This window comes from Anser cygnoides, chromosome 6 (genome assembly GCF_040182565.1).
Source record: "Anser cygnoides isolate HZ-2024a breed goose chromosome 6, Taihu_goose_T2T_genome, whole genome shotgun sequence".
Lineage (NCBI taxonomy): Eukaryota > Metazoa > Chordata > Aves > Anseriformes > Anatidae > Anser > Anser cygnoides.
The window spans coordinates 16,683,811-16,707,633 of record NC_089878.1 but is presented as its reverse complement, the minus strand read 5'-3'; the positions used below and the strand labels follow the sequence as shown (position 1 = coordinate 16,707,633).

General features: G+C 38.6%; 1 protein-coding gene and 1 long non-coding RNA gene across 10 annotated transcripts in view; one reads left to right on the top strand and one right to left on the bottom strand.

Annotated features, from left to right (window-relative positions):
• Positions 1–8,215: 8,215 nt before the first annotated feature.
• The window catches only part of PDE1A (phosphodiesterase 1A), a 183,596-nt gene continuing 167,988 nt past the window's right edge, over positions 8,216–23,823 (bottom strand). For 5 of the 9 annotated variants that reach the window (XR_010832194.1, XR_010832196.1, XR_010832195.1 and 2 more), the window contains 2 exons: positions 12,482–19,795; positions 11,733–11,853 (listed from right to left, as the gene is read on the bottom strand). Coding sequence is in view for 3 of the 9 variants with exons in the window: in XM_013171643.3 (XP_013027097.2) it covers positions 11,777–11,853; positions 19,520–19,795 (353 nt within the window). In the remaining 6 variants the exon portion in view is untranslated. Of the gene's footprint in view, positions 11,408–11,732; positions 11,854–12,481; positions 19,796–21,395; positions 23,681–23,823 lie in introns of those variants that run through there. The other 4 variants (XR_007162441.2, XM_013171643.3, XM_013171647.3 and 1 more) reach the window with 4 other exon arrangements.
• On the top strand, positions 12,909–21,405 carry LOC125182505 (uncharacterized). Its single transcript, XR_007162444.2, has 3 exons — positions 12,909–12,984; positions 14,624–14,672; positions 20,471–21,405. It is a non-coding gene; the product is annotated as an uncharacterized lncRNA (long non-coding RNA).

The window sequence follows — 23,823 nt, the reverse complement described above, 5'->3', positions numbered from 1 at the left end:
TTCTTAAAGGGCTGAGACAGAAAAAAAGAAAAAACACAGAGCTTTCTGTCTCTGCCTTGCCTGATGATTTCACTTGCAATCTGAGCTCTTCCATGAAGACATGCTGAGAACAGGGTCTGTTAACAAGTGTTTCTTTGTATTTGGGAGCCATCTTTTTGCCCTCCATCTATGCCTCTGTATCTATCCTCTTTGTCACCATCTTCTGCAGAAACATTGCAAACAGTTCCTGTGACTCCAGCTCAGTACGGGCTCACAGGCAGGACTAAAAGGACTCTCCAGTTGTGCAGGAGTGGCTACAGGACTGAGGGCTTTTTGTGCCGCAAACAAGGAAGGAGGGAAGTGACCCTTCATAAAACATTTGAACAGACCAAAGTTAAGACTGGGGCAGTATCGAGAAGAGCTGGGCTCTGGTCCCAGCCTTGCTGCAGCTTTGCCTTTGCTCAGCACCAGGCTCTTCGTTAATCTCTGGCTGTACTCCCAGTGGTAAAATGCCAATCAGCATGGATGCATTGTGTTGCTAGCTAATAAAGTGCTTTTGATATAAATTACTTTCTTGGTTATTAGTACCCATAGGCTTCAAATAAGCAGTATCTAGGACTTATGGGCCAAAGGAATAAAGCATGCATAAATACGAACAGTCAATACCAACACAAGGCACTTTGGGACCTCAACATTTCAGAGGCAACACAAAACACCAGATAAGTATGTACAGAATTCACCACAAAGAGTCAATTTCAGGATCACTGTTGGACTGGAGGATGATTATACTTTATAAATAACAGCAGATTTAGTTTGAACCAGATCTGAGTGTGTTGCAGGGCTGTTACTGCAGAAACGAGAGGACAACAAGTCTGTTTTACAGCCCCAATCTGGAGGAAGCATCGTGGTCTGATAAGAGCCTCAGATAGTCACGCCAGAATTTGGATGCATCTCTAACTCCAGGTCTTATCACCTCCCCCATCTGTAATTATTCCAGCTGTGCTTTATCATCTTAAAAGCCTGTTGCTTTCTCTCTTTCCTGACCCAGGGTTATGCACGCAGCATGTCCGAGTGCAGGAACAGACTGATCATTTTTGGCAAAGGGACAGGACTTGTCACTCAGATTTTAGTATGGATCCACCATGACACCGTTTGCTGGTGGAACCTCATCTAAAGGACACAGACAGGATGCACATTTTTCTATACAACAGTACAGCAGACATTTTAAACTCAAAATGATAAGCAAACTCTATCTGATCTTCCACTTGTGAGGCACACAATAAGTCAGGCTATAAGGAAAGAGTCAGTAAAACAGCAGAGCCCAGAAAAAAAACAAAAGAAAAATGTCCGTCTAAGTGCTTGTCATGGAGCGGAGCTGAAGCACTGCAGTGACTTGTCAGCGAACCTCATGACAAAAATGTCTGGAAGTCAGAAAGCAGGATCAGGAAAAGTAGTCTGCTTCCTGAATTATGGCTTTTCTGGGACTTGGCCCAGCCTCTGACCTTTAAAACCAGTGGCCCTAGATAGAGAGTTTCTGTATGCTTTGGGTGCAAATGAAAGCTCTGGCTGTCTTGCAGCATGGTGAGCTATATAGACACGTGCCTGAACTATGAAGATCTCTTTGTAACAACGCAAAATGCTGTCTGCAGTCAAAAATGATAACTGCTTTGGTCCATTTCTAATGATACAGAGAGAATGGAAAGGGGAGGGAGGAAAATTATTAAAAGAATGAACACCTGGGCAATTGCTCAGCTTTCCTGTAGGGATTCAATTCTTTAGGGAAGCAAACATTTTTGTGGTTTACTTATAAATGCCACAGAAATGTTAATATTGTTTAAACTACATGTTTCAAAAAAACGTAGGGTGTCAGGCAACCTGTACATGGAGATCTTCGTTCATTTCCCAAAAATGACTGAAGGTTTATATGTTATTAAGACTTGGGTTGACGTTTTTTAGCTGGTGGCACTGCTGGAGAACCAAGCACTGAAATCAATGGATCAGATAGGGCATAGCAAGCCCTTTGTATAACTTTCAAGATGCAAAAAATTAATAGTCACTATAAACATTTGTACACTTTCACTTGCTCAGACACAGAAAGGTGATTTCTGTATGCTTGTGGTGCAAGAGTTGACCAGAGAAAAGGCAGGAATCCTGAATATGTAAAAACAACAGAGGTAAAGGAACGAGAATTATGTGACATATGAAAGTATTTATGTAGAATTACAGGGAAATTTCAAAGAGAGGTCCTTGTAAGCAGCAGTGAAATGCATGTTGTTGCATCCATAAAATATGCAAAAGATTTCTTTATTTCCTTTGCTAGCTGTTTAGTTGCTATTCCTTAACTGACTGCTGCAATGTTGTGAGTCGATCATTGTTACCCAGCATATTATGTCACTAAAAGCATGGAGTAAAACCAAAAAAATCCATTAATTTTTGTCTTTCTTTTTTACTGTAAATGAATCAATAGCAGATTGAGAGAGTAGATAAAAAGTTGGTGAACTTCAATTGTCTGAAATGGCATGCCGATATGAAAACGCCCAAAAGGAAAATTGTGATGACGTATTTCCATTTCAAGGCACCTCCTCTCAAAATACCTGCTGCCTGCTGGGGAGTACTTGCAGGCTTGGTCCATCTTCCATGAATAGGCTGATGGAAAAAGAGAGCAGGGAAAATAAAAAATAAATAAATAAAAATAAATTAATTAATTAAAAAGGCAAGTAAGACAAGTATTGAACATAGTTCTTTTTTAATGGGCAACTCTGTGTTCTTTTTTTTTCCTCTCCCCCCATCAGGTTCTTACATCTACCATCCTTCCACGCTGCTGTATGTTGCCTGTTCTTGCTTTCAGAATATTGTAGGAAATGTTATTTGCAGAATGAACTACAGCAAGATTTGAAAGAAAACTGTCTCTTTGGACTGGTCTCAGTCTTTTCCCAGAATCCCCTAACTCATTAATGTATAGCATTTTAAAAGCACTTTGTTATTGCATTTTACAGCCTTGTTTCTTTTTCTGAAGTTATACTTGTTATTCCATGACAGATCCTTCCCATTAGAGAGATTTATTGAGACATTGTGCTAATAAGTTAGTTGGAAAAATTCCACGCCTTGACTTACAGGATGGTATGTGTTGTTTATTCTCCAGGTGCAAAGCCAGATAATACTTAAATAGATACAAAGTAAGAGCCAAGATTTAAAAGTCCTTTCTAAAGCATAATTTCCACTGAAGTCAGAGGAATTTTGCTCAAGAATGGCCATAGGTTTTGGCTGACAGCAGACTTTCTTAGGGGAAAGTATGGTGTGTAGTGTACAGGAAACCTCCTGTCATCCTGCTGGTGATTTAACTACTGAATTACTGGCATTCTCTTAGGCCTGCCATCAACGCTGCTGAAATCTTCAAAGATTACCCTGCTGTCGTCTCATAATACCATTAATTGTCCCCACCAATGTGAACTGGAAAAGGCTCTGATTAGCTACTACAATAATCAAAAAATTCCCATTAGTTCTTGCACCACTGGTTTTACTGAAGCCAGTCAAGCATCTGTAACACGATGGTGCTGCAGTCCTGCTGCCTGAGGAAGGGGTTTTAGGCCGTCTGTCCTCTCTCTGACAGACCGCAGTACCAAAGACAAGGTCAGTGGTGGGTTGTGCTCTTTAAAAACATGTTTATTCTGTTCCACGAGGCAAACGGGTGGGTGGCTGGCCAAGCTCCAGTGCTGCTGGTGGCTGGGGAGGGACCTAACAGGGTCCTGCAGGCTCCGGGGCTACCTCTGTGTGTCTGGCAGCTGGCACCATGAAGGCAAGTGCCCCAGCTCAGTGCAGGCTTCCCCTCTCTTGTCTTTCTTTCTTTTACAGTTTGAGACATGAGCTTGTTATGAGGGACCCTATTTCTGTGGAGCCTAAAGGGACAGCGTACCTTCTGCTTGCAGGTTTTTAGAAGACAGAGTGCAGATGGCAAGTGGCGATCTGCACTAGGACAGCTGGCCCCGGCTGTGTTACTGATTTTACAGAGATTACATCCTCGTGCATGTATGTGTGTGTCCGTCCTCTATGAGCTCTTGTGTACACCAAAACTCCAGCCTCTGCATAGCATGAAAATCCTGTGGGTAGGTCAGGCCTGTGAAGAACACCTAAGGTGTTATCTGTCCCCAGTTCTCAGGGTACACCATAAGGTGTATTTAAAGCATGAAGCTAAAAGCTTCCTAAAGCTCTCCATCCATTCTCCACATTGGTGCTCAGGTCTACGGGTCTTCTCTTATTCTCCTTATTTTCTTCCTTAGCTGCTCAGCACAATGGTGGGTTGTGATAAAAGTCTCAGTTGTTCTGTTCGTTCCTCACAAGTGCAATTACACTTGACCTTTCCGCAGGGAGTATTATACTTGGCAGCTGAGTGGATGCTAAATGTCTCTCGTGCTTTGTTGAGCAAGGCAGCAGGGTCATCCTCAGCAGCAGCACCTTGGGCAAATATCAAGCAAGATGTTTTTGCACTCTTTACTAAGCCTCAGGCCGCTTGGTGACATGCTACTGACTGCCAGATACAATAAAGCTGGCTGATGGAGTTAGTACAAGTTCAGTGCCTAGAGCAAGGGTATTTCTGCTATAGATTTGGGTTATGTTTTTTTGTTTGTTTGTTTTGGGGGGGGGGGCAGTATTTGTAAAGTAATCTGGTATTTGTTTGGGGGGGGGGGGGCAGTATTTGTAAAGTAATCTGGTATTTCTAGGGCATGAAAGATATTTGGTACTCCTGCTAGGCAAAACTTACTCTGTTTCGGTTGTGTAACAATTCATTTACTTAGTTTATACTGACCCTTAGTGGTAAGCTGAAATTTGAATTGCATTGCTGGGTTTCTAAATTTTGCTTTTCTCTTTCGCCCAACTGTTCAGAAAATGGCAGGAATATTTGCTGTGCATCAGGATAGTCTAACTATGTAAATAACCTACATTGTCTTTGACAAACGTAATGGGCATGTTAAAATAATGACGACAGGTGTTATTAGCTCTTCTGAATGGAGGGCTGGGGAGAGTGGAGGTGTTGAAAGGTTATTCCAAAATACAAAACAAAAACGTTGGCATTGAGAAGCAATACTCTCCACATAATGAGAAACAAATAAAAACTCAGTATCTGGCACTAACGAACACCTCGAGCTAACTGTGGAGCGAGTATTAATTAGGTTTCCAAAATAGCATCTTTCTGAAAAGCAGCTGAGGTGTAATATTGCTCCTTATTAATCAAAGCAATGGGACAATGTGAACTCTGCAAAAAATAAATGGTTTGCAGATGGCTGTGTGCATCTTTAATAAAGACAGAAGAACACAAGTTACAGCTTTAAATGCCAGAGAGCCTTTCTGCATCTTCTCCTTTTCAGAAAGCGATATTTGCAGTTTTCAAGGCAGTGAGGAAAGTGTGTTGGTTTCTTATTACATTTTCCCTGCAGCATAAATTCTGTTGATGTGCTTCCCTAATCATGCTAATTATACTGCCATATGTTGCTCTCATCTTTCTTTTTCTCTCCTAATGGGACATAGATTCTCTCTTTTGAATATGTCATTTGTTTATTACATTTATCAAGGGTTTTAACATTATATGGCACTTTTAATTGCTTTCTTAAACACTCAGCAGATTGAATATTAAAAACAGACATGAAGGTCAATTATAAATAATATTTAAATTGATTGTGCCGTTTTTATTCTCTAATTTACTGGAAATATCAACTGTGTAGCCCTGATCCTGTACCCATTATTTGCTTGCTGACACGCACGTGTCCCTCAGAACTTTTTATGGCTGCAATCATAGTTCTGCACTACCCAAAACCACCTTGTTAGTAACAGAACAGGGGTCTTTCTCAGACACGAATACTAAAATAAAGATTCATTATCCACCAAGTAACAGTGCTTGACACAAATTCATTGCCATTCATTCGAATTGTACATTACTGGAGTACCTCAGGAAATGAAGTCAAATGTTCATTTCTGACTGGAAAGAAAAAAGGAAAGAGTTCTCAAAGAAAAGGAAGTATAATTTCAATAAAAGAATTAAAGGCAGCTAGAAGTTGAGTAGTGCCTTCTACAGAATATCAGAGCTTCCTCCTGCTGCAGAATACCCTCAGTAATACAGCTGAATACAGAGAAATAGGGACAACCTATCACGACCCAATTATCAAATTAATTCCTGACATAATTTGATTTGACTGGTTTTCATGGCATTATAGCATGGGTGCATTTGACCCATTCGCTCACTGAATTTGGACAAAGAAAACTATAACAGGCTATATATAAATAAATAGCACATACTTTCATGTTCGTTGATAGGTTTTTCACAATATTTTGATACAAGCCTTAAGGTCTTACTTTACTAAAAGTCCTTCTTGCAGGTTCAGGAGAGTTGCTTGTGTAAGTGCTCAGGATCAGACCCTATATGACGATGAGACAACTTTATAACTACAGTCCAAACAAAATGAAAAATCATCTGTTCTGTTGAACTGTGTTCAAGGCCCAGATTCCACTTACTATTTTGACTCTGACCGCATTATATTCATGTGTTTAATTTTGTGTTACTTCAGACTTGTAAAAGTGATCTACATATGGTGTTACAAATGTACAAGACTCCTCAGCTTTAGAGTACATATGCTGAGGACAGTACCTATCAAGATTAGCTAATGAAAAGTTCTCCAACAGTAATCAATCCATATGTAAGAAGCATCGATAATAGTTTTACTGCCATCTTTTAGAGTTGTGGGTTTGGGAGTATTTTGTTTGTTTGTGTTTTATTTTGTTTTTGTTTTATTTTGTTGTTTGTTTTCGTTTTTATTTTTGTTTGGTTTATTTGCAAAGTTTTATTTGCCTCAACACCTTAATTACTTCAATTATTGACAGTCTACCAAATGTGGGATTATGCTTTCTTTCCTTCTGATCGAAGGGCTGAGCTATACACGCCCAGCCTCTCACTGCCTTTGCTGCCCACTGCAAAAGGGCTGTAGGAAGAGGACTTGCCTAAGCAGAAGTATTTTGTAGGAACATTCAGCCCAACAGACCAAAACCGTTAAAATCCGTGTTTTTACAAGGTGTTTTTTTTTCTTTTCTTTTTTCCCCCACATCCTCCACATTTATATCTCTCTGGTTATGAGTTGCCTCTTTGTTCCCAGAGGACTACTTAGAAGTCCACAGTCCTGTAAAACTTCTGAATGTCTGTCCCAGGACACAGACAATGGAGACCCATTAAAAAATTGCATGACCAGGAAAGTAAAACTATCCCAGGAAAGCTACTTAAATGTTTGCATAGTGTATTTGACAGAGAACACTTTCTTTTCTTTATAGTATTAAATGCCATTTCTACTCATTTTTCCATATCTGTGTTTTCATGGATTTGATTTTTCAAATAATTATTTACATTTGGATGCACTCCCCTCTCAGATAAGTCTTTGCTAAGCTACTCTAAAATTAAAATTTTAAGCCGTTATTGAAGAATGTTAGTTATATTTATCTTTTCCACTTCCTCATGTAATAACTCTATAGTCAGTTAAAAATATGCATTTTATACATTACAACTAGGGATCTTGATTAATTTCTTAATTTGAAGTTATTTTGGTCCCAGTAGTTGCTTGTTTGACTTCTGGCATACTTACAACACATGACGAGCCTTCAAGCATGTGGCTGAAGAGGGAGAGCATCTGGGATAAAGGAATTGCAAAGAACATGCTATGAAGTAGATGTCTGTATTTACTACCATCATGCACCTTGTTAGGATGTGATGCAAGTCCAAGCCAACAGGATTCTTTCCACTGATTTCCGTTTGTAGCAGAATGAGGCCCTGTACCACTGAACTCTGCTGATTAAACTTATGCTATGGAGTAGAGGTACCTCTGAAAGTCGCACCCTTCCTGAAGAATTGCTGCTAACATGAACAGTCCCAGCAATTTCAACAATGCCAGCCCATGGTTAAAATTTTGGGGAGAAAATACTGCTTTATTGGTTATGGCTTCCTTCATATGAGGGCTACTTTAGCAGTAAAGGTTAAGAAGGAAAAGCTTACTGAGAGAAATTGTTTTCAAGAGTGCTATGAGATGCAAGTGAGTTTGTATGGCAGACTGGCACAGTTACGGAAAAAGCATGGAGCTGCAAGCAGGCAAAAGGTGTGGAAACAACCATTTATGATCTGTCACTTTCCAAAGGCAATCATATGCAAATGAGCAATGCTTCAGTAAAGCAAATTTGTAACTAGCATTCAATAGCTTCACGATCCTTGCCCTCAAATCAAATTTATTTAGGAATATCATCATAGGAAATACGGACAAATACAGCAGAATAAAAACACACATTTGTAGATTGCCTTGTTGAAAATTAAATAAAAAAATACTGGCTAGATCATAACCCATAACAATATTACATAATATATTTGTCAGATATCTCAAGATAAAAATACAAAATAAAATTCTTGAGGGCTAATCTACAGCTACAGTTCCTCAGTGTGCTCGATGCAGGGATACATGCCCATAATGCTGTGGGAGAGATGCATATACAAACACCATTTCTTATGGCCCCATGCAGTGTTTTGGTAGTGCAGCCTTGCAGGTTTCAGAGAGAAATTCTTGTTCAGGAGAGGCCCCAACAAGAAGCCTCTCTGCCATCTGAATGTGAATTCCACCCAAGGTCAAAGCCTTAGCTAACACATGTTGGTTATTACGGTCTTCTCCACCAAAGTAAATTTCTCCTCATCCAAATAACACAGTAAGCTTTGGGTCATGTCCAGATAAAACCTTGCTAAGAATAAAGGAAGAAAGAAAGAGAATTAGCTGGCTTTAAAGAAAAAATAAGGACTCTGCTTGTATTTCAGTAACATCTACCACAGTGATTAAAACTGAATACAAATGAGCAAGTAGGAATATTTATACACAACTCACATTTCTATATTAATGAAGGAGATCTGCAGGCACTGAGTACCTCCTATGAGATCAGGAATTCCTCCTAGCCTCTGCAGTGGGAGATCACGGGACCGGGTATAACAACAGGACACCAAGAGCCCCACAGGATGCTCCCAGTAGACTGCAGAATCAGCTATAACTTCTGCTTCTATTTCCAGGAGAAAACTTCTGCAGAGTATCTCAATGGTGATGGGACAGAGATACAGAAAGAAAAAGTCAACTTCAACTACAGTAAAAGTCTGAAATTGAAAATACAATAAGAACATTACATTTGGATTGCTCCTGACTTCTGTTGTCGATGAAGCATAAATCACGATATTGAAGAACATTACAAAGATATAACTGGCCTAATTTTTAAAAATACCAGTCATCTTTTGATCTTTTCAAATTTGGTGGGACTGCAGATGCTCAACACATCTGAAATAAGGTCCCATGTTTCGAGAGAAAAGACATAAAACCAAAATTCTCAGATCTTAAAGAAGATTTTCTACTGCCACAAGATATGGCAATTTACATTTAAAAAAAAAAAAAAGTCTGATATAAACAATATGCTTCTTTTGTCATAATGACTATGAGAAACCATAAGATGGTTTACATTTCATTATAAAGGAAAAAATTTGCCCAACATTCCCCGAAAAGGATTGCAAAGGTGCATGGAGTGATCCAGGCTACTAATGATTTGCTCAAACACTGGCATATAATATATAAATTCTTAACTCTTAGCAAAAAATATCAATTGCATTATAACATATATGATACAATTTCATTCGTTAACATTTCATTCTTTAACTGCACTGTACAGAACTTTGTCCATGCCAAATACAAGCCCTGGACCAGATACACAAAACAGTTTAAATGCACTTTTTACAACCTATATGCACAAATATTTCTTAAGTTAAAACTATGCATACTAATTATGCATAGTGTGTATATGGCTTACATATTCAACAACAGAAATTCCACCTTTTGGCATGCCCTTATCCCAGGGCTCAGAGTTTGTATTGTTCCCAGCTCAATTTCAATGGTTGTGCTGTCAGAAAGGAGACAGTCAAAGGTATGGATGTGTACGCTTCCCTCCATATGGGGTGATTGGTTTACTATTCCTTCTTCAATTGGGGGATAACGTGTCTTTATTGAGGCTGAGCCTGGTGCCTATGTTACGCGTGAGCTCTGGTTAGATCCCTGAAGCAGCAGGTGAGTAGTACACAGGCCTCTGCGTAGAGGGGAGAGCCACTGCCTCCACGAGTCCTCTTCAGAGTGGACCATGGCTGATTGCAGACTTTTTGGTCAGTGAGGTAATAACCACGGGGTCCAAAAAGGGGAACGGGGAATGCAGTGACCCAACTCACCCGCGAGCGTACAACCTGAAGAGGGGGGTGGAGGATTCCTGGTAGGCTGCAGCGGTTGTTGCAACGAGGTCGTTGGCGGGCTGCATGAGGCCAAGGGGCAAGCCGAGGGGCCCGTGCAGCTTGAGGGAAGCAGAGATGAACATGAAGTCTCTTTCCGGGCACAGCTGGGGCCAGATGGCTCATCCTGAGACTTCTCGCAGAGGTAACCGCCTGCGTGCTCCGCTTTCGCTGCCTCTCAGAGAAAGATGCTCTGGTGTTTTCTTTTAATGAAACAAGGCAAGGAAGGACTTTGTTGCATACTTGTCATCAACTTTGCATTTGAGAAAAACCATGATATAAGGTCTTAGTGCCACCTTCCAGTTCTGCCTGAGAGGCAGAACTCTGCTGAAACGAAGCAATTTCCAGGTATTCATGTAGCAGTCTCTTCCGCCTACAAAACAATAAGCACCAGCTTCATGGTAGGGCTGACACCACTGCTGTGACATCTGAGAAAACACTGTTGGACTGAGAATGTTTTAATCATAATACTGGATGCTATTTAATTAATTTTAAAGAGGTTTTCAAATACTGATTTCTTAAACACCATTTCTCTCCATATGGCAGCCACCGCAAAGGGAAAGAGTCATCATTCACGCAGGCTCATCTGTACAACTCTAGAACTTCCCACACAGTCTACATATTTTTAATTCCAGATATTTAAAGGAAGCTAACGAGTAGAACTTCAACGTTGCATGCAGCATGGTTGCATGAACAAGTGTCTATAGCAACATCTCATTTTGACTTTCCACTTCTATTGGATGCCAGTAGCAGTGACATGTAACAGCAATCCAGTGCAGATGATCATTGCCATGTTTTCACATGTCTCATGATTAATTGAAATGTCTGGTGTCAGTGATACAACAGAGCGAGGTCCAACTTTGGCTGAAAAAATCATTTTGGCTAGTTTAAGAAAGCAGAATAGAAGAGGAAATAACAACAACAAATACAACTGAAATTTTGAGAGTTGTTAAGTGCCTTGAGTTACCAGCTCAGGGTTTAATGTTTTACACTTTTGATCATTTTGTCCAATCACTCTGCACAGAAACAGGATGATCCAAGAATAAGGTGACAGATAACAGCCTCTGAGAGCACAGGTGCAGGAACAGACAGTGTTCTTCTTTTCTCCTGCAACAGGGTTCAAATGAAAATTTGTAAACAATAGGCCTTTAACTACTATTACTCACAGTATTTAATATAATTGAATCAAGGATTTATTATTGCATGATTATTTAGTCTCACATGAAAAATTCAGACACGTAAAAGTATTGGGTTTCCCTTCTATTGTATTGAATAACTTTTAAAGGGACATAGAGTGGGCTATAGCATATTCCAGTTTCAAAATTTTGTAATAAAACCACAACAGGAATAGACCAAAGAGGATAATAATAACAATAAGTGAATCCTTATCATATAAATCTCTCCTCTTTATAGGAAATAAATATCAAAATTACCTGTCCTGCCTGAAATGTCAGAAGCTTTTAAGAAATAGGAAATCTAGTTGTGTACCAGTGCTTGTTTTTGCTCAGTGGCTTTTACTATATCTTCTGATTTCTTACAGTGTATAGGCTCACCTGAAAGAAAAAAAAAGAATGTTATTGGGAAATCAAGCAAGGAAGTATACCAAATAAATAGCACTTGCACAGCCCTAGACAAGCAGAAACTCTTCTCCCTTTTCTATCTGAAGGTTAAAGTGAGGTTTCAGTCATGGCTTTCTTTAACTTCTTTCTTACTAAAATAAATATAGGACTGACTTAACTAATCATTGTGGTTTATCCAAAAGGCAAAAGATAGAATGAAAGCAATAGACCACACACCATGAAACAAAAATACAACATTTACACAAGCAGTAATGAAGTGTTATTTTTTTAATCTTCCAACTTATTGAAAGTCAAAATTCACCATCTGCAGAGATGTGCTGTTTGAATCCTCTTCGATGTAGGCATTAAAAATAGGGGCAAGTTTCACTTAGTGGAAGATGTCAATGTCAAGTATTAAAAATTCAATTAGTTCAATCAGATAGGAGAAATGATATCGAGTGACAAGAGTAGTTTTCAAACTAAGTGATACAATACGGATTTCAAACTTCTAATCATAATACTGAGTTCTTGTTTAAACTATTCCTTGAGTGATTTTGAATGACTACAGCTGGGAAAATTATAAACTGAGTTTGGATGGTAGCCATGGGGGAAATGCAACAACCTTACAGTATTATTTACTAGCTGTATGGTAACTTCTCTGTTTTAACCAATGAATGGAGTGGTCCCACCAGTGATTAATAATGCTGAACTGAAAATGTGAAAAAGGAAAAGCACAGAGTCTCAAAAGTAACAAAGATGAGCTGGGAGAAGGGGAAAAGCTACAGAAATAAAAATACAGGTTGGGGAAGACTTTTGAAAGACAAAACCCAAAAGCACGAGTAGCTAAAAGGGAAAGCAGTTGATGTGCAATTCAAATGGAAAATTGAAAGACAGTAAGTCAAAGCTGAAGAAGAGGCTCAGAGTTTAGAAAAGAAAGAAGAGAGGAATGGGAGCTCATGCGAATAAGCATGGGGAAATAGCATGGGGAATAGCATGGGAAATAGCTATGACTTCACCACTGCGTCACAGTAAACCAGAGAATTTTGTTACTGGTTTTTACCAATGGTTTCATTGCCAGGATGCTGCCCACTCTGTAACTGGTGTTCTTCCCCTCGCTTTTCTTAGGTGAATGTAGTGTGTGTGGCTGATAGACAGCCAGGTCTCTAAAGTATTTTGAAGCCTTATAAAATGAAGTAAAATGAATTAGAACAAAATTTTCTCCAGATCTTCCTGCCTGCAGTTATTTTTGGAGGGATTCAGAAAAACTTTTATTATTATCCATAAAAAAAAAAAAAAAAGAGGAGGTGGGGAGGGGTATGAAAGCACAATCTATTGCTCTAAATATTTAATTTTCATACTTGACTTCAACTGACTACCATGGTTTTAGGAGTGAGAGTGTTCTGTGAAGGCCTTGTGAAACAGGCACTGTGTATCTTCATAGAAACAAAAATGTATTGATGTAAATGAAAATGCATTAATCTTCGTAGAAACAAAACAGTGAACTCTAACCCATACATAACTTTCAGTGTGTCAGTGTGCCAATTTTACAGCAACCTCCGAATGGTCACTAACAGCTTTTATCTCATAATCCGTGTTCTTTTTACTAGCACGTCACTTGATCTTTTAATATCACCTTCCCTCCGTCTTCATCCTCGGCACGAACACAGCTGCTTCTGCCAGGCCCAGGCTCCCAAAGCCCTGCAGCTCTGTTTAGCCACACATGGGGAACACCACGAGCAGCACACAGAGCTGTGATCTGACCTGCTCTGCACAGACAGGAAGGGTTCCGCCCGACACAGCAAAACGCAGCTGAGCACCAAAGGGCTGCCACAAGACTGAGCTGCCACCAGCACTTGCACGGCATGGATGATAACTTGATGCCTCCCACATGGCCATAAATTAAACTGGCATGTTGTTGGTGTAGGTTTGTGCTGGTTTACCTGGTTATCCTCCAGAGGCTCTCAGATAGTGACTGCTGAAGGCTCTGCATGCTTTCTATAACTCGCTGTGACTGGATAGTCCTCTACTGTCACATGGGACAAAGTTACTGGTAATCTGTTTTATCAGAGATTTATTGTCTCCTTTACATTTTGATATTAAGGATTAATGTGGCTATCATCATGAGTGAAAAGTTAAAAGCGTGCCAATTAGCCATTATAAATCATTGAAACATGGAGTTGTTTAATAAAACATAAGCAGTTTTTAAATGAATGTTCTAATTAATAAATCACTCAGGAGAAAAGGAAGATCATCACTTAAAAAAAAATCACCTTATAATAGTTCCACTTAATCTTGTGACATTCAATTAAATGACAGTGAGATTGTGGAAAGGACAGAGGTGCTTCAGAGGAAAGCAGCATTCAGTCCCAAGCTGAGCTCTCCTACCAGTGCCCAGTTCTCCCTTTGCACTGACCAGGACATGGGGCAGAACAAAACCTGGTAATAAAATGTGATGGCATATGAGAACTAACCCTAGAAAGAGATGTGATATGAGGAAAGGAAAACAATCCCTTTTCTCTCTCTCTTTTTTTTTTTTTTTAACAGAGAACCCTCTCATAGTATGCCTAACTATTTGGTGACAGTATCCAAGAAGGCAGATCATCTTCCCCTGTGATTACCTTTGTTTTCCATCCCTGTTATATTGCAATTGCTTTCCTACAGAACGCCGAGAGTTAGTTTTCTGTTTTTTATAAAGGACAATGACCGCTGACATATGAAATTAAATCTGAATAACTATGTTGCTTTTCTCCTTACCTACTTTCAGGTCTCTCTCCCAGCCCCAGAGCACCCAGGAGCTTGCTTCTCCACCCAGGGTGAGTCAGCAAGCACTTTGGGCATTGCTTTAGCCTGCTTCCCCCATCCTTAGTACAGGGCTGGCAGAAAGTTCAGAGGTAGAAAGATTTTGTATGGAGAGTGTTAATAATGCCCTGATAAATATATAGTGCTTCTTAAAATGATTAAAATACTCTAATTTGAAAACCAAGAAAAAAAAATAATAATCATCATGAAAACAATGTCTTATGTATGCTACCTTCTGCTTGCTTGCAAGTGAAGCATTCTGCTGAAAATTGCCCTGGTTGAAAAAGTGTCCTGTGTGAGTCTGCTGGCCATTAGCAGAGGAAAAGTAATAGAAAAGTACTTGTTACTCCACATGGAGGAACAGTAGATGAGATACGTAAAATAACATTTAAGAGTAATGGTGGTTCCTAGTCAAGGCCGAATCTAGAAGGAATATGCATGTATATATAAAAATATATATATGTGTGTGTATATATATATATATTCTTTAATTCTTAGATTCCTGGTATCCACAGTTAGCTTCTCTCTTTCTCAAGTCTGTTCTCATTTCTATGTGCATTTATTCCTGCATGGAAACATACACTGCTGTATTTTTTTATTTTGGATTTTTACTCTTCCTGACTGTTCTGTATTATTTTCCCCAGCCTTTCTTTATTCCCATGGAAAAAATATTTTAATGAGAAAACAAACATAGTTAATTATGATGACATGGTATATTCTATGTTCATACTTCCTGTGAGACTTAAGAATTTATATAAAGGTTGGAGAGGGAAACATGCACTGTTGTTTTCCTTTGATGTGTCCAATTCCATGCACAAATACTACCTTATCCTAACAATTCCATCATTCTGGACAGTACTGGACTCTTAGAATAAATGTGTTGCAGCCAAGACTGCAGTGAGTCTCTCAGTCCTGATGGTCAGCACTCAAAAGCCAGTCATTACTCTTCAGTTTTCATCCACCCTGAGTCTCCTGCAAAATCATCAGAGCTATTGCAAAACATATTTTTTAATGTTGGTTATTTTTAAATTATGAATTAGTGAAGAATGTTGTGTAAAATTTGCAACACCAGTTTCTTATTTGCAATCTTATTTTTACTTTAAGAAGATCTTCTAAATATACATTTAAAATATTTCTCATATGTAACAAAAAATTCTCACTTAATTCTTGAACTAAAAAATAACTGTTTTAATAAATTCAGTATTTTCCATTAGAAAATACAGTTTCAATTAAATCACATTTTTTTCACATAGTGAGAAATATGTTCCATCCAGGAAAACCAGAAGCAATTTGAGATAAGATACATATTCGGTATATACAAATGTCTCTCTGTTTCATCATTTGCACTTGACAGGAGATTTTAATATCCCATCAATTTGTGAAAAATATATGTTAAATGGGAAATTCTGTGAAAGAGTTTCTGCTGACTTAAAATATCATATTTAAATAGTATGTAGTCAAATTTCTCACTGAAATAGTAATATGGCTAATCATCTGTCCTTAGGAAAGAAAGTTCTAAGAATATGATGACATAGTTGCTCTGTAAGTCATTTCAAAAGACCAGAAAGTATTCAAAATAGCTTTCTATGACAGATTTAAATATTGAGAAAATAGGGACAATGCAAGAATTAAACGTTATTAAAGTATAAATCAAACTATTTGATGAAATAAAAATGAAACATAAATGACATTGTGACTGACCAATAAACCCTAACAATGGAAGAAGGCTCAGTGGAGATGGGCAAGGGCAATGTAATATCAAATAACTTCAGATAAGTAAATTTAATATTAAACATTGCACCCTTGATCTGTGGAATATCTGAAAGAGCTTGTTCAGAGAGTATTAGACTGACACTGATATGCTACAGAAACCACGCAAAACATCAAGCTCTCCACTTTCCTGTGATTTATCTACGCTGGCATGTGAACACAATTTCTGAAGGAGATGGCAGAGAGTCAATTCAACATACTGCAAAGAACAGAAGTTTCATAGAAGTATCTGCTACATAAAATGACAACTGAAAAGACCTTCAAATATCAGATGCCTTTAAAAACAAAACCTAGTCAATATCTTTATTCTATCCATTGTAGTACTCAATTAAATACTTGTGGTAGTGTAAACCAGAAAGCTCTTCAAGCAAAAGAGAAATCCAGACTCATCCTGTTGTTTTCTGACTGAAGGGACCGGGAATTACTTGTGACAGAGTCCACGAAAGGTTCACGAGACTAAAAAAAATGCTGTCTTATTTTCTGTAGGCATAAGTTGCGTGACTAAGGATGTGCATGTCCACTGGAAAAACGTTAAGGTTTCCCAGGTCTAAACAGGTGAAAAGCCACTATTCTAGAATGCAAGATGCAATGACCTGGGAACACATACGTTCGCTGAGTAACAGTGTCATTCACCATGACAGCAGCAAGAACTGATGACTGCATTCATTAACAAACTGTAGCAGATGAATAGTTTCCAATGTATTTTGAAGAACTTTTCAGAATGTGCCATAGCTGGGCGCGTGTTCTATCAACAGCATGAGCTGTAGCCTGTGCTTCTCACATATTCTCACCAGGAGGAAAGGCACAGCATATAGTGTAGAGCAGTTTGGAGAAAAGATCCTTTCAGTTCCATTTCACTTCCAAAGTATGCAACAGTTTAGGTTTTTCAGGTACAGATGTTTAGTTTCAGTAGAGAAGCATACATTATTATACTAAAACTTTCTGTGTCGATCAGCTAGAAAATCCATCATGGCTCAGGCGTAAATTGGTGAATACCAGTAAGCGTGTGTTGGCCCATATCTCAGCCTCTGGAGTTGCCTTGAAAAATAATTTGCTGCTTCTCCTACTGTGTGCTGGATCACTTGATGCATCATGTCTCCTGATATATCTCCCTTTTTTCCATGACTTCTTATTATTCCATGGTTTAGGTACTGCTGCCTTTTTAGAGATGCAAGGGCTGAGTGCTGTCCTTGTATAAGCTTTGGTTTTTCATTCAGGACACTACCAGCACTATTTATTTCCAGAAAACATTTGAATCTCTCTCTCATTTCTGCACCATTATTCATCTGAACTGTTTTTGACTATTGACATATCAAGAGAAGAATCCTCCTTGGATTGGTGGAAATCCTGTTATTAATCTTTTTTACCATCTTCAAGAAAAAATATACCTTCTAGATGACATTTGTCACTGGAAATAAACTATTACAAACTCGACCACTTCCTACCCTTTTTATAAATTTTGTAGATTGAAGTGTTAAAACATAAGGCCTTCTGTAGCAAATTTCCTGCCTTGGCAAATGAATTCCTCAGAAAAAGATTAGCTTTTTTTCCAAAGTAAGAAACCTCTACTCTCATATGAAAGGTTGATTTTAAAGATTCACAAGGCAACAGAGTGCAAAAATTGCATGCCAAGTCGTATCTGATTTCACAAACAACATTTACGTTCGTAAATCATCTACTGACCCTCAAGGACAGCTACACCACAATGGCATTCTTCTCAGCTTGAAATACAACAGGTGTAATTTTTCCTACTGTCTTCCTCGCCCAGGAGATGGGAAACTTTTCTAAGGTACTTAAATTTCAAATTGGACCTTAACAGAAAAAATGGTACAAAAAAATGCATGTCAAAGACAAAAACGTCAATTATTAGATGCTGTGGAATCAAATGCTGTGGAATTAATTTTAGTGTAAATATTTTGATTTAGCACCCTAAATTAACCATCTGTTATTGCTGGTGGAAAAAAAAAATAATCTGTCAACAACAAAAGCATGGGAGCACTGAAATTGGGTAGAACGTTGAACTCCAGAATAAGTGGGAGTTCTCCATAAAAAAGATTTTTTAGAAATACGCCAAGTCATATACTTATGTCTAAGCTAAGCTTCATAAGCACTTCGGTGCTGTTGCTCAGACAATGCCATATTTCTGGCACAGTATTTCAAGGCTCACTGTCATAAAATTATTAATGAGTTTAACATTTTAATTAGAAGCGAAGAAAACAAATGCCATTATATGCTTTGATTATTCCTGTTACCTTAATACCTCAAATTTATTCTAACAATAAGCAAATTCAGACCGTATGAAAATAAAATAAAATTGCACTATGTCTTTCTTTTACATTGCTAACATCTAATCATATTGCTTGGGCATCTTGAACTTGATAATGTTTTAAAATCATCAGATACTAAACCACAGTCAGCTTGTGATAAAATACTTACATTCCAAAAAAAGTATTGTGACATTATAGGATTTTTTTGGCTGCTCTGCCTGTCCTGGAAACTACAGCCAGGAGACTGATCTTTTGTATTAAGAGCATGACCCAGTCCCAGGCCTACTACTGTTAGGAAATAGCATCTACATAAATTGATCAAAGTTAGATTAATATTCACATTGTATTTAGTACAAAGGATGTACTTTACAACATAGTAGTCATATTAGGTGCCTAAACTAAGGTTGTGCATTTTAATAGCACAATGATTACAAAATGTTAGATAGTTCTATTTTGAAAGTTTACTTCATTCTTCAGTAAGGAAGCATATTTAATTGCAATATGCACCTATAAATTATTTTAAGATAATTCTTGCAGTTCAACTAAAAGTCTTGGTATTTTATATGAAGGACTTTCTACAAAATACCAAATAACTAATATCAAGAAGATTATACTTGCTTATATCAAAGCTCTTTTATTTGATGGGTTTAGGACACTATTGCTTCTACATTGCCTGAAGCAACTTTCTTATCCAGGAGGTTTTACAACACCTTGTTTTGATATTTCACTACTGCCAGTGTTTGACAAGGAGATACCAGATACTGCTGCAGCTTCGCCCTGGACAGTTTCATTAGATTGACTGGTGCTTTGTGAAGAAGTATTACCATTCAGTGGGTCTGTATTCTGTGTTTCTTGCTGGGCATCGGTGAGATCTTTCTGGTTCGGATCAGAGTTAGTGCATTTTTCTGAGTTGGATTCATCACTCAGAGAAGTGTCGGAAGTGACTACTTGTAGGACGATGGATCTGGTAGGACAGGTTGTACCATCGCTTCCCTGACTACTCTCATTTTGTATGCTTCTTGTCTCTTCCTGTAACTGTGCATCTGTGGAATTTCTGCTCTGGTCTTTTTCCTGTTCATCAACATTTCTCACAAGTTCTTCTACAAAGAGGGAACAAAATATGTGAATTAGATATGAAGGACATGCCACAGTTGTTTGATTTCAGAGTAGTGACTGAGTTGCATATGGGAACACTGTGAACATAAACTTTCTGCATGAAGACGTGCATCAGTGTGTTAAATAAGGGTCAGATTCTGGTCCTGATTACACTATTGCAACTGAACCATAGTGGTCTGCTTTCCGGTTTAACCTCCAATTTGGACATCTTTATTTGGAGGCAGCAGCAGCAAACACACTGTAAGCTGAAGGATGTGAGCAGAAGGACCCCATGATGAAGCACCAGCAGTGGTGCTTACCACAACAGGACTGGGAGGGGCAGAGCTCACCAGTTCTGCAACAGAGAAAGGGCATGGAGGGGAACACCTTGCCAGGAAGGGGCAGGTGTCAGAACTGAAGCGAAGCCCTGAAGGAAGTTGGCTTCCCAGGCTGGAAAAGTCCAAGGCAGCTACACAGAGTTTTGGCTGGGAAAAAAAAAATCAGAAGGCTATATACATGCAGTCCAGTTCTGCTGCCATTATGGCTAGTGGCACATACAGAATAGGAAGGAGGAAATATGGGGAAAATAGTGCTTCAGGGGAGAGAAGCTATAGGAAAAAAAAACAACAACAACAACAACAACAAACTAATGGAATGCTCTATTCCATGCTCTGTTGCAGAAACTTGGAGAAAAGTACAAATGAAATGGCCCAGAGTGAAAGGAGACAGAACAGAACAGCACAGAGGAAGCACCAGGACAAACCAGAAGATCAAATAAAGCTGCGAATGGAAATCCTGTGACACAGGCTGAAAAGTGTGATACAAATAACCTGTACATGTTCATGAAGGCACTATTTCTCTTGTTATTGGAATCAATTTCATAAATTCAAATTTTAGAATCTGTATGCTAATACAGAAGATACAAAATACTACCAATTTAAAAAGAGAAAGCATTGCAGTTTGAAAAATACCTCCACAAAATAGCCACATGTCATGGCATAAAATTACTAACTTGGCTGTGCCCACAGTCTTACAGAAGTAAACCAAGCATTTGGATACTTATTTTCTTCAATAGGCAAAGCTCTGGAAATAAACTTTGGTCATGAGTGACCAGTCCAAATCCAGACCAAAAGTGATTGAATTTGATGACTTAGGGAGAGGAATATTTCTGCATCTCAGACTGCAATCACATTTCCACCACAGTCAGCATTGGGCATCCATTTGGCATCTCTGTAACATCATTTTCCTGAATCCAAAGAAATGTCCCTTTGAGGTGCAATTTGGCCTGTGAAATGGGATGGAAAGGAAGACTTCCAAACCTGAGGTGAGGTGCAGAAGCACAGAATATTTAAATAATTTCCTTTCAAGTTCTTATACTTTCTGGGATACTTTTAAGAAACTCAAGAAGTTTCAAATTTGAGCAATTTCAAAAGGCAGTTTTTCTACAGAATTTAGACTTGTTTTGGACTTCTGAAACTTGGACAAGTACTCTTTTTTTCTACACCCTTCAGTACAGCTCGTACAAAGAAGTGGTTGGACTAAAGACATTAAGAAATAAGTATGCACGACTTGAAGCAAATGTGATGTTCAATCCAGATATGTTAATTAAAGCATCTGTCATTTGTTATATAATCTACCTACCTAAGGCTTTTGTCCCATGAAACTGATTTACATCACTTGCTTTGTTTATTTTGTTGTTGTTATTGATGGTTTTATTGCTGTTGCTGTTGGTTTTTACTTTTTTTCCTTCTTTCTTTCTTATTAAAATGTCCCTATATCAGCCCACAAATTCTTGCACTTTTCAGTTCTGTCCCCCATCCCACTGGATGCGGGGAGAGTAAGCGAATGGCTGTGTGGTGCTGAGCTGCCTGCAGGGTTAAACTGCAACAGTCCTTTTGGTCCCCTGTGTGGGCACAAATGGGTGAGATAACAACAGATCTGACCAGAGTGTGTAAGAACAAATTTGTTTATAATTTGTTATAAGCATTATATTATTTTAATACTTGCCAGCACAACGCTGATTTATTTGCTCTCAAGGTTGTTTTTTGTAACCCTTTTCTTGTTGTTTGTCAACTCCAAGGGCTGGTCTAAGGTTGTTTATGGTTTTTTCAGTTTGTATATAGCATATGCTCATGTTACACTGACCACAAACCTTATCCAGTATTTGTAGCCAGTATTAGTGTCATTCTTGTACCTCAGGTAAATTCTCATGGAACCTATTAGCAAGTACACTCTTTACCTTTTCTCCACAGGGACCCCATCTCGGTGGGGAACAAGGCTGGACACCTTCCCATTCACCTTCCCTTTCTCATTCATATTCTAGAACAGCCACCAACTACTACTACAAAAGTGGCAGCAGCAGGCTGTTGAATAATCCTGCTGGCTTAAACCACAACACCTTCTAAAAAACACACATCTCTTTTTTGGACACTGAGCATCTTAATAATATCACACCCATTCAGATAAAGGCAGGCACAAGTATGCTTTACAGTGAACTCAGGGCAGGCATTATTGTTGCTACCATTTTTGCTCTCCCTGTTTTAACTTGGTTAGAGTGCCTGGAGCCAGGCTTATTTACATATTTTCAATTGTTTGGTTTTGTTTTCTTTACAAGAATCCAAGTGTTATTCAGCAAAATTTCTTTGAGTTTGTAAAACGTTCTTCTCCTAACAGATGTGTTAGGGATGGCTCAGTCATATCCCTCTCTTCAGTACTTCTCTGCCATTTCTGAACTCCTGCCTTAAATCACTGTCTTTCATGAGAAGAAACAATGTCGTCTGATAAATAAACATGGCATAAGTGGTATCTTTCTTCTCATGTGTTTAGGCTGGGATGTTGGCAAAGTAATTGTCATGCATTCCTTTGTTTGGAAAACTGGCAGGAGTTGTGATGCAACAGCCAGGTTTCAGAATACTTGAAAAATTCTGCTACTCAGTAGTTTCAGCTTTTGTGGGGTTTTTGTTTGGTTGTGCATTTTTGTTTGGTTAGTTGGTTGGTTAGTAGTTGTTTTTTTTTGTTTTGTTTTGTGTTTTTTTTTGCATCTACAGAAAATGTGTTAACTACTGAAGGTGACTTCTTTTCTTTCCCTCTTTGACCAAATACTACTACTTTTTCGTTATGTCACCTTTTTTTGACTTAATAAGTGTCTGAAAATTGAAGCAAGTTCTTTAAATAAATATTGTACTTGTTGATTATGAGCCCACCTTGTATTGTTTCACAGCTGAACAAGAAAGTGTTGGTAGCTGTGAGCGCTGCAGAGCAGCTGAGATCCTCCTCACTTCTTGCTTTGTTTAGACAAATGTGACCTTTTAGTTGCTTTGAGATTTTTTAAATAAATAAACCATCTAAACATCCTAACCTTTTTTCAATAAAAGTACCTTGTACTGTGTTTTTATTTATGAGAATGTTGTAGGATTCTCACTGATTTCTTATTAAAGAAATAAAATAATAGGCTAAGTCCTCATGAAGTTTCCCAGTGCCAGCAATGAACATGGCTGGAAGCTTTATTTTGTCGTAAAAATTTGACATACCGGTTACCTATTGTTTGCTGGACTGCATTGGAGTGCTGAATTCCTGTCAGTCCAAGGAAGGACTGAACTTTTCATAGACCACCAGAACTGTCATACAGCTCTGGCTAGCACTGTGCCTCTGGGAGTTAACTGCAGGACCCCGTGGTCTCCAGAGTATCACCACTCTGCTGCTGCTCAAGCCCTGGTGAGGCTGCATGACCAGCTGCAGCACTGATGTCCACTGGCTCAGTTGCGTTACTGCCTGTGTGCACAGCTACATTTTCAGGATGAGGTTTACTAGGTGGTGAAGAAGCTTTTCTACATTTTGGGACTTTCTTTTTACTTCTCCATCTGTCCATTGACTTTCTTTTCCTGGTCTTTCTGTAATAAGAAACAGATCTTTCAACTACCATCATCTGTACAGTAGAGGGCTTAAATGAGACTTTTCTGTCTCCAGTGACTGCACTGCTTTAGCATGTGCTGACTTACCAAGAGTGGAGATGAAAAACACAAAAGCCACATGT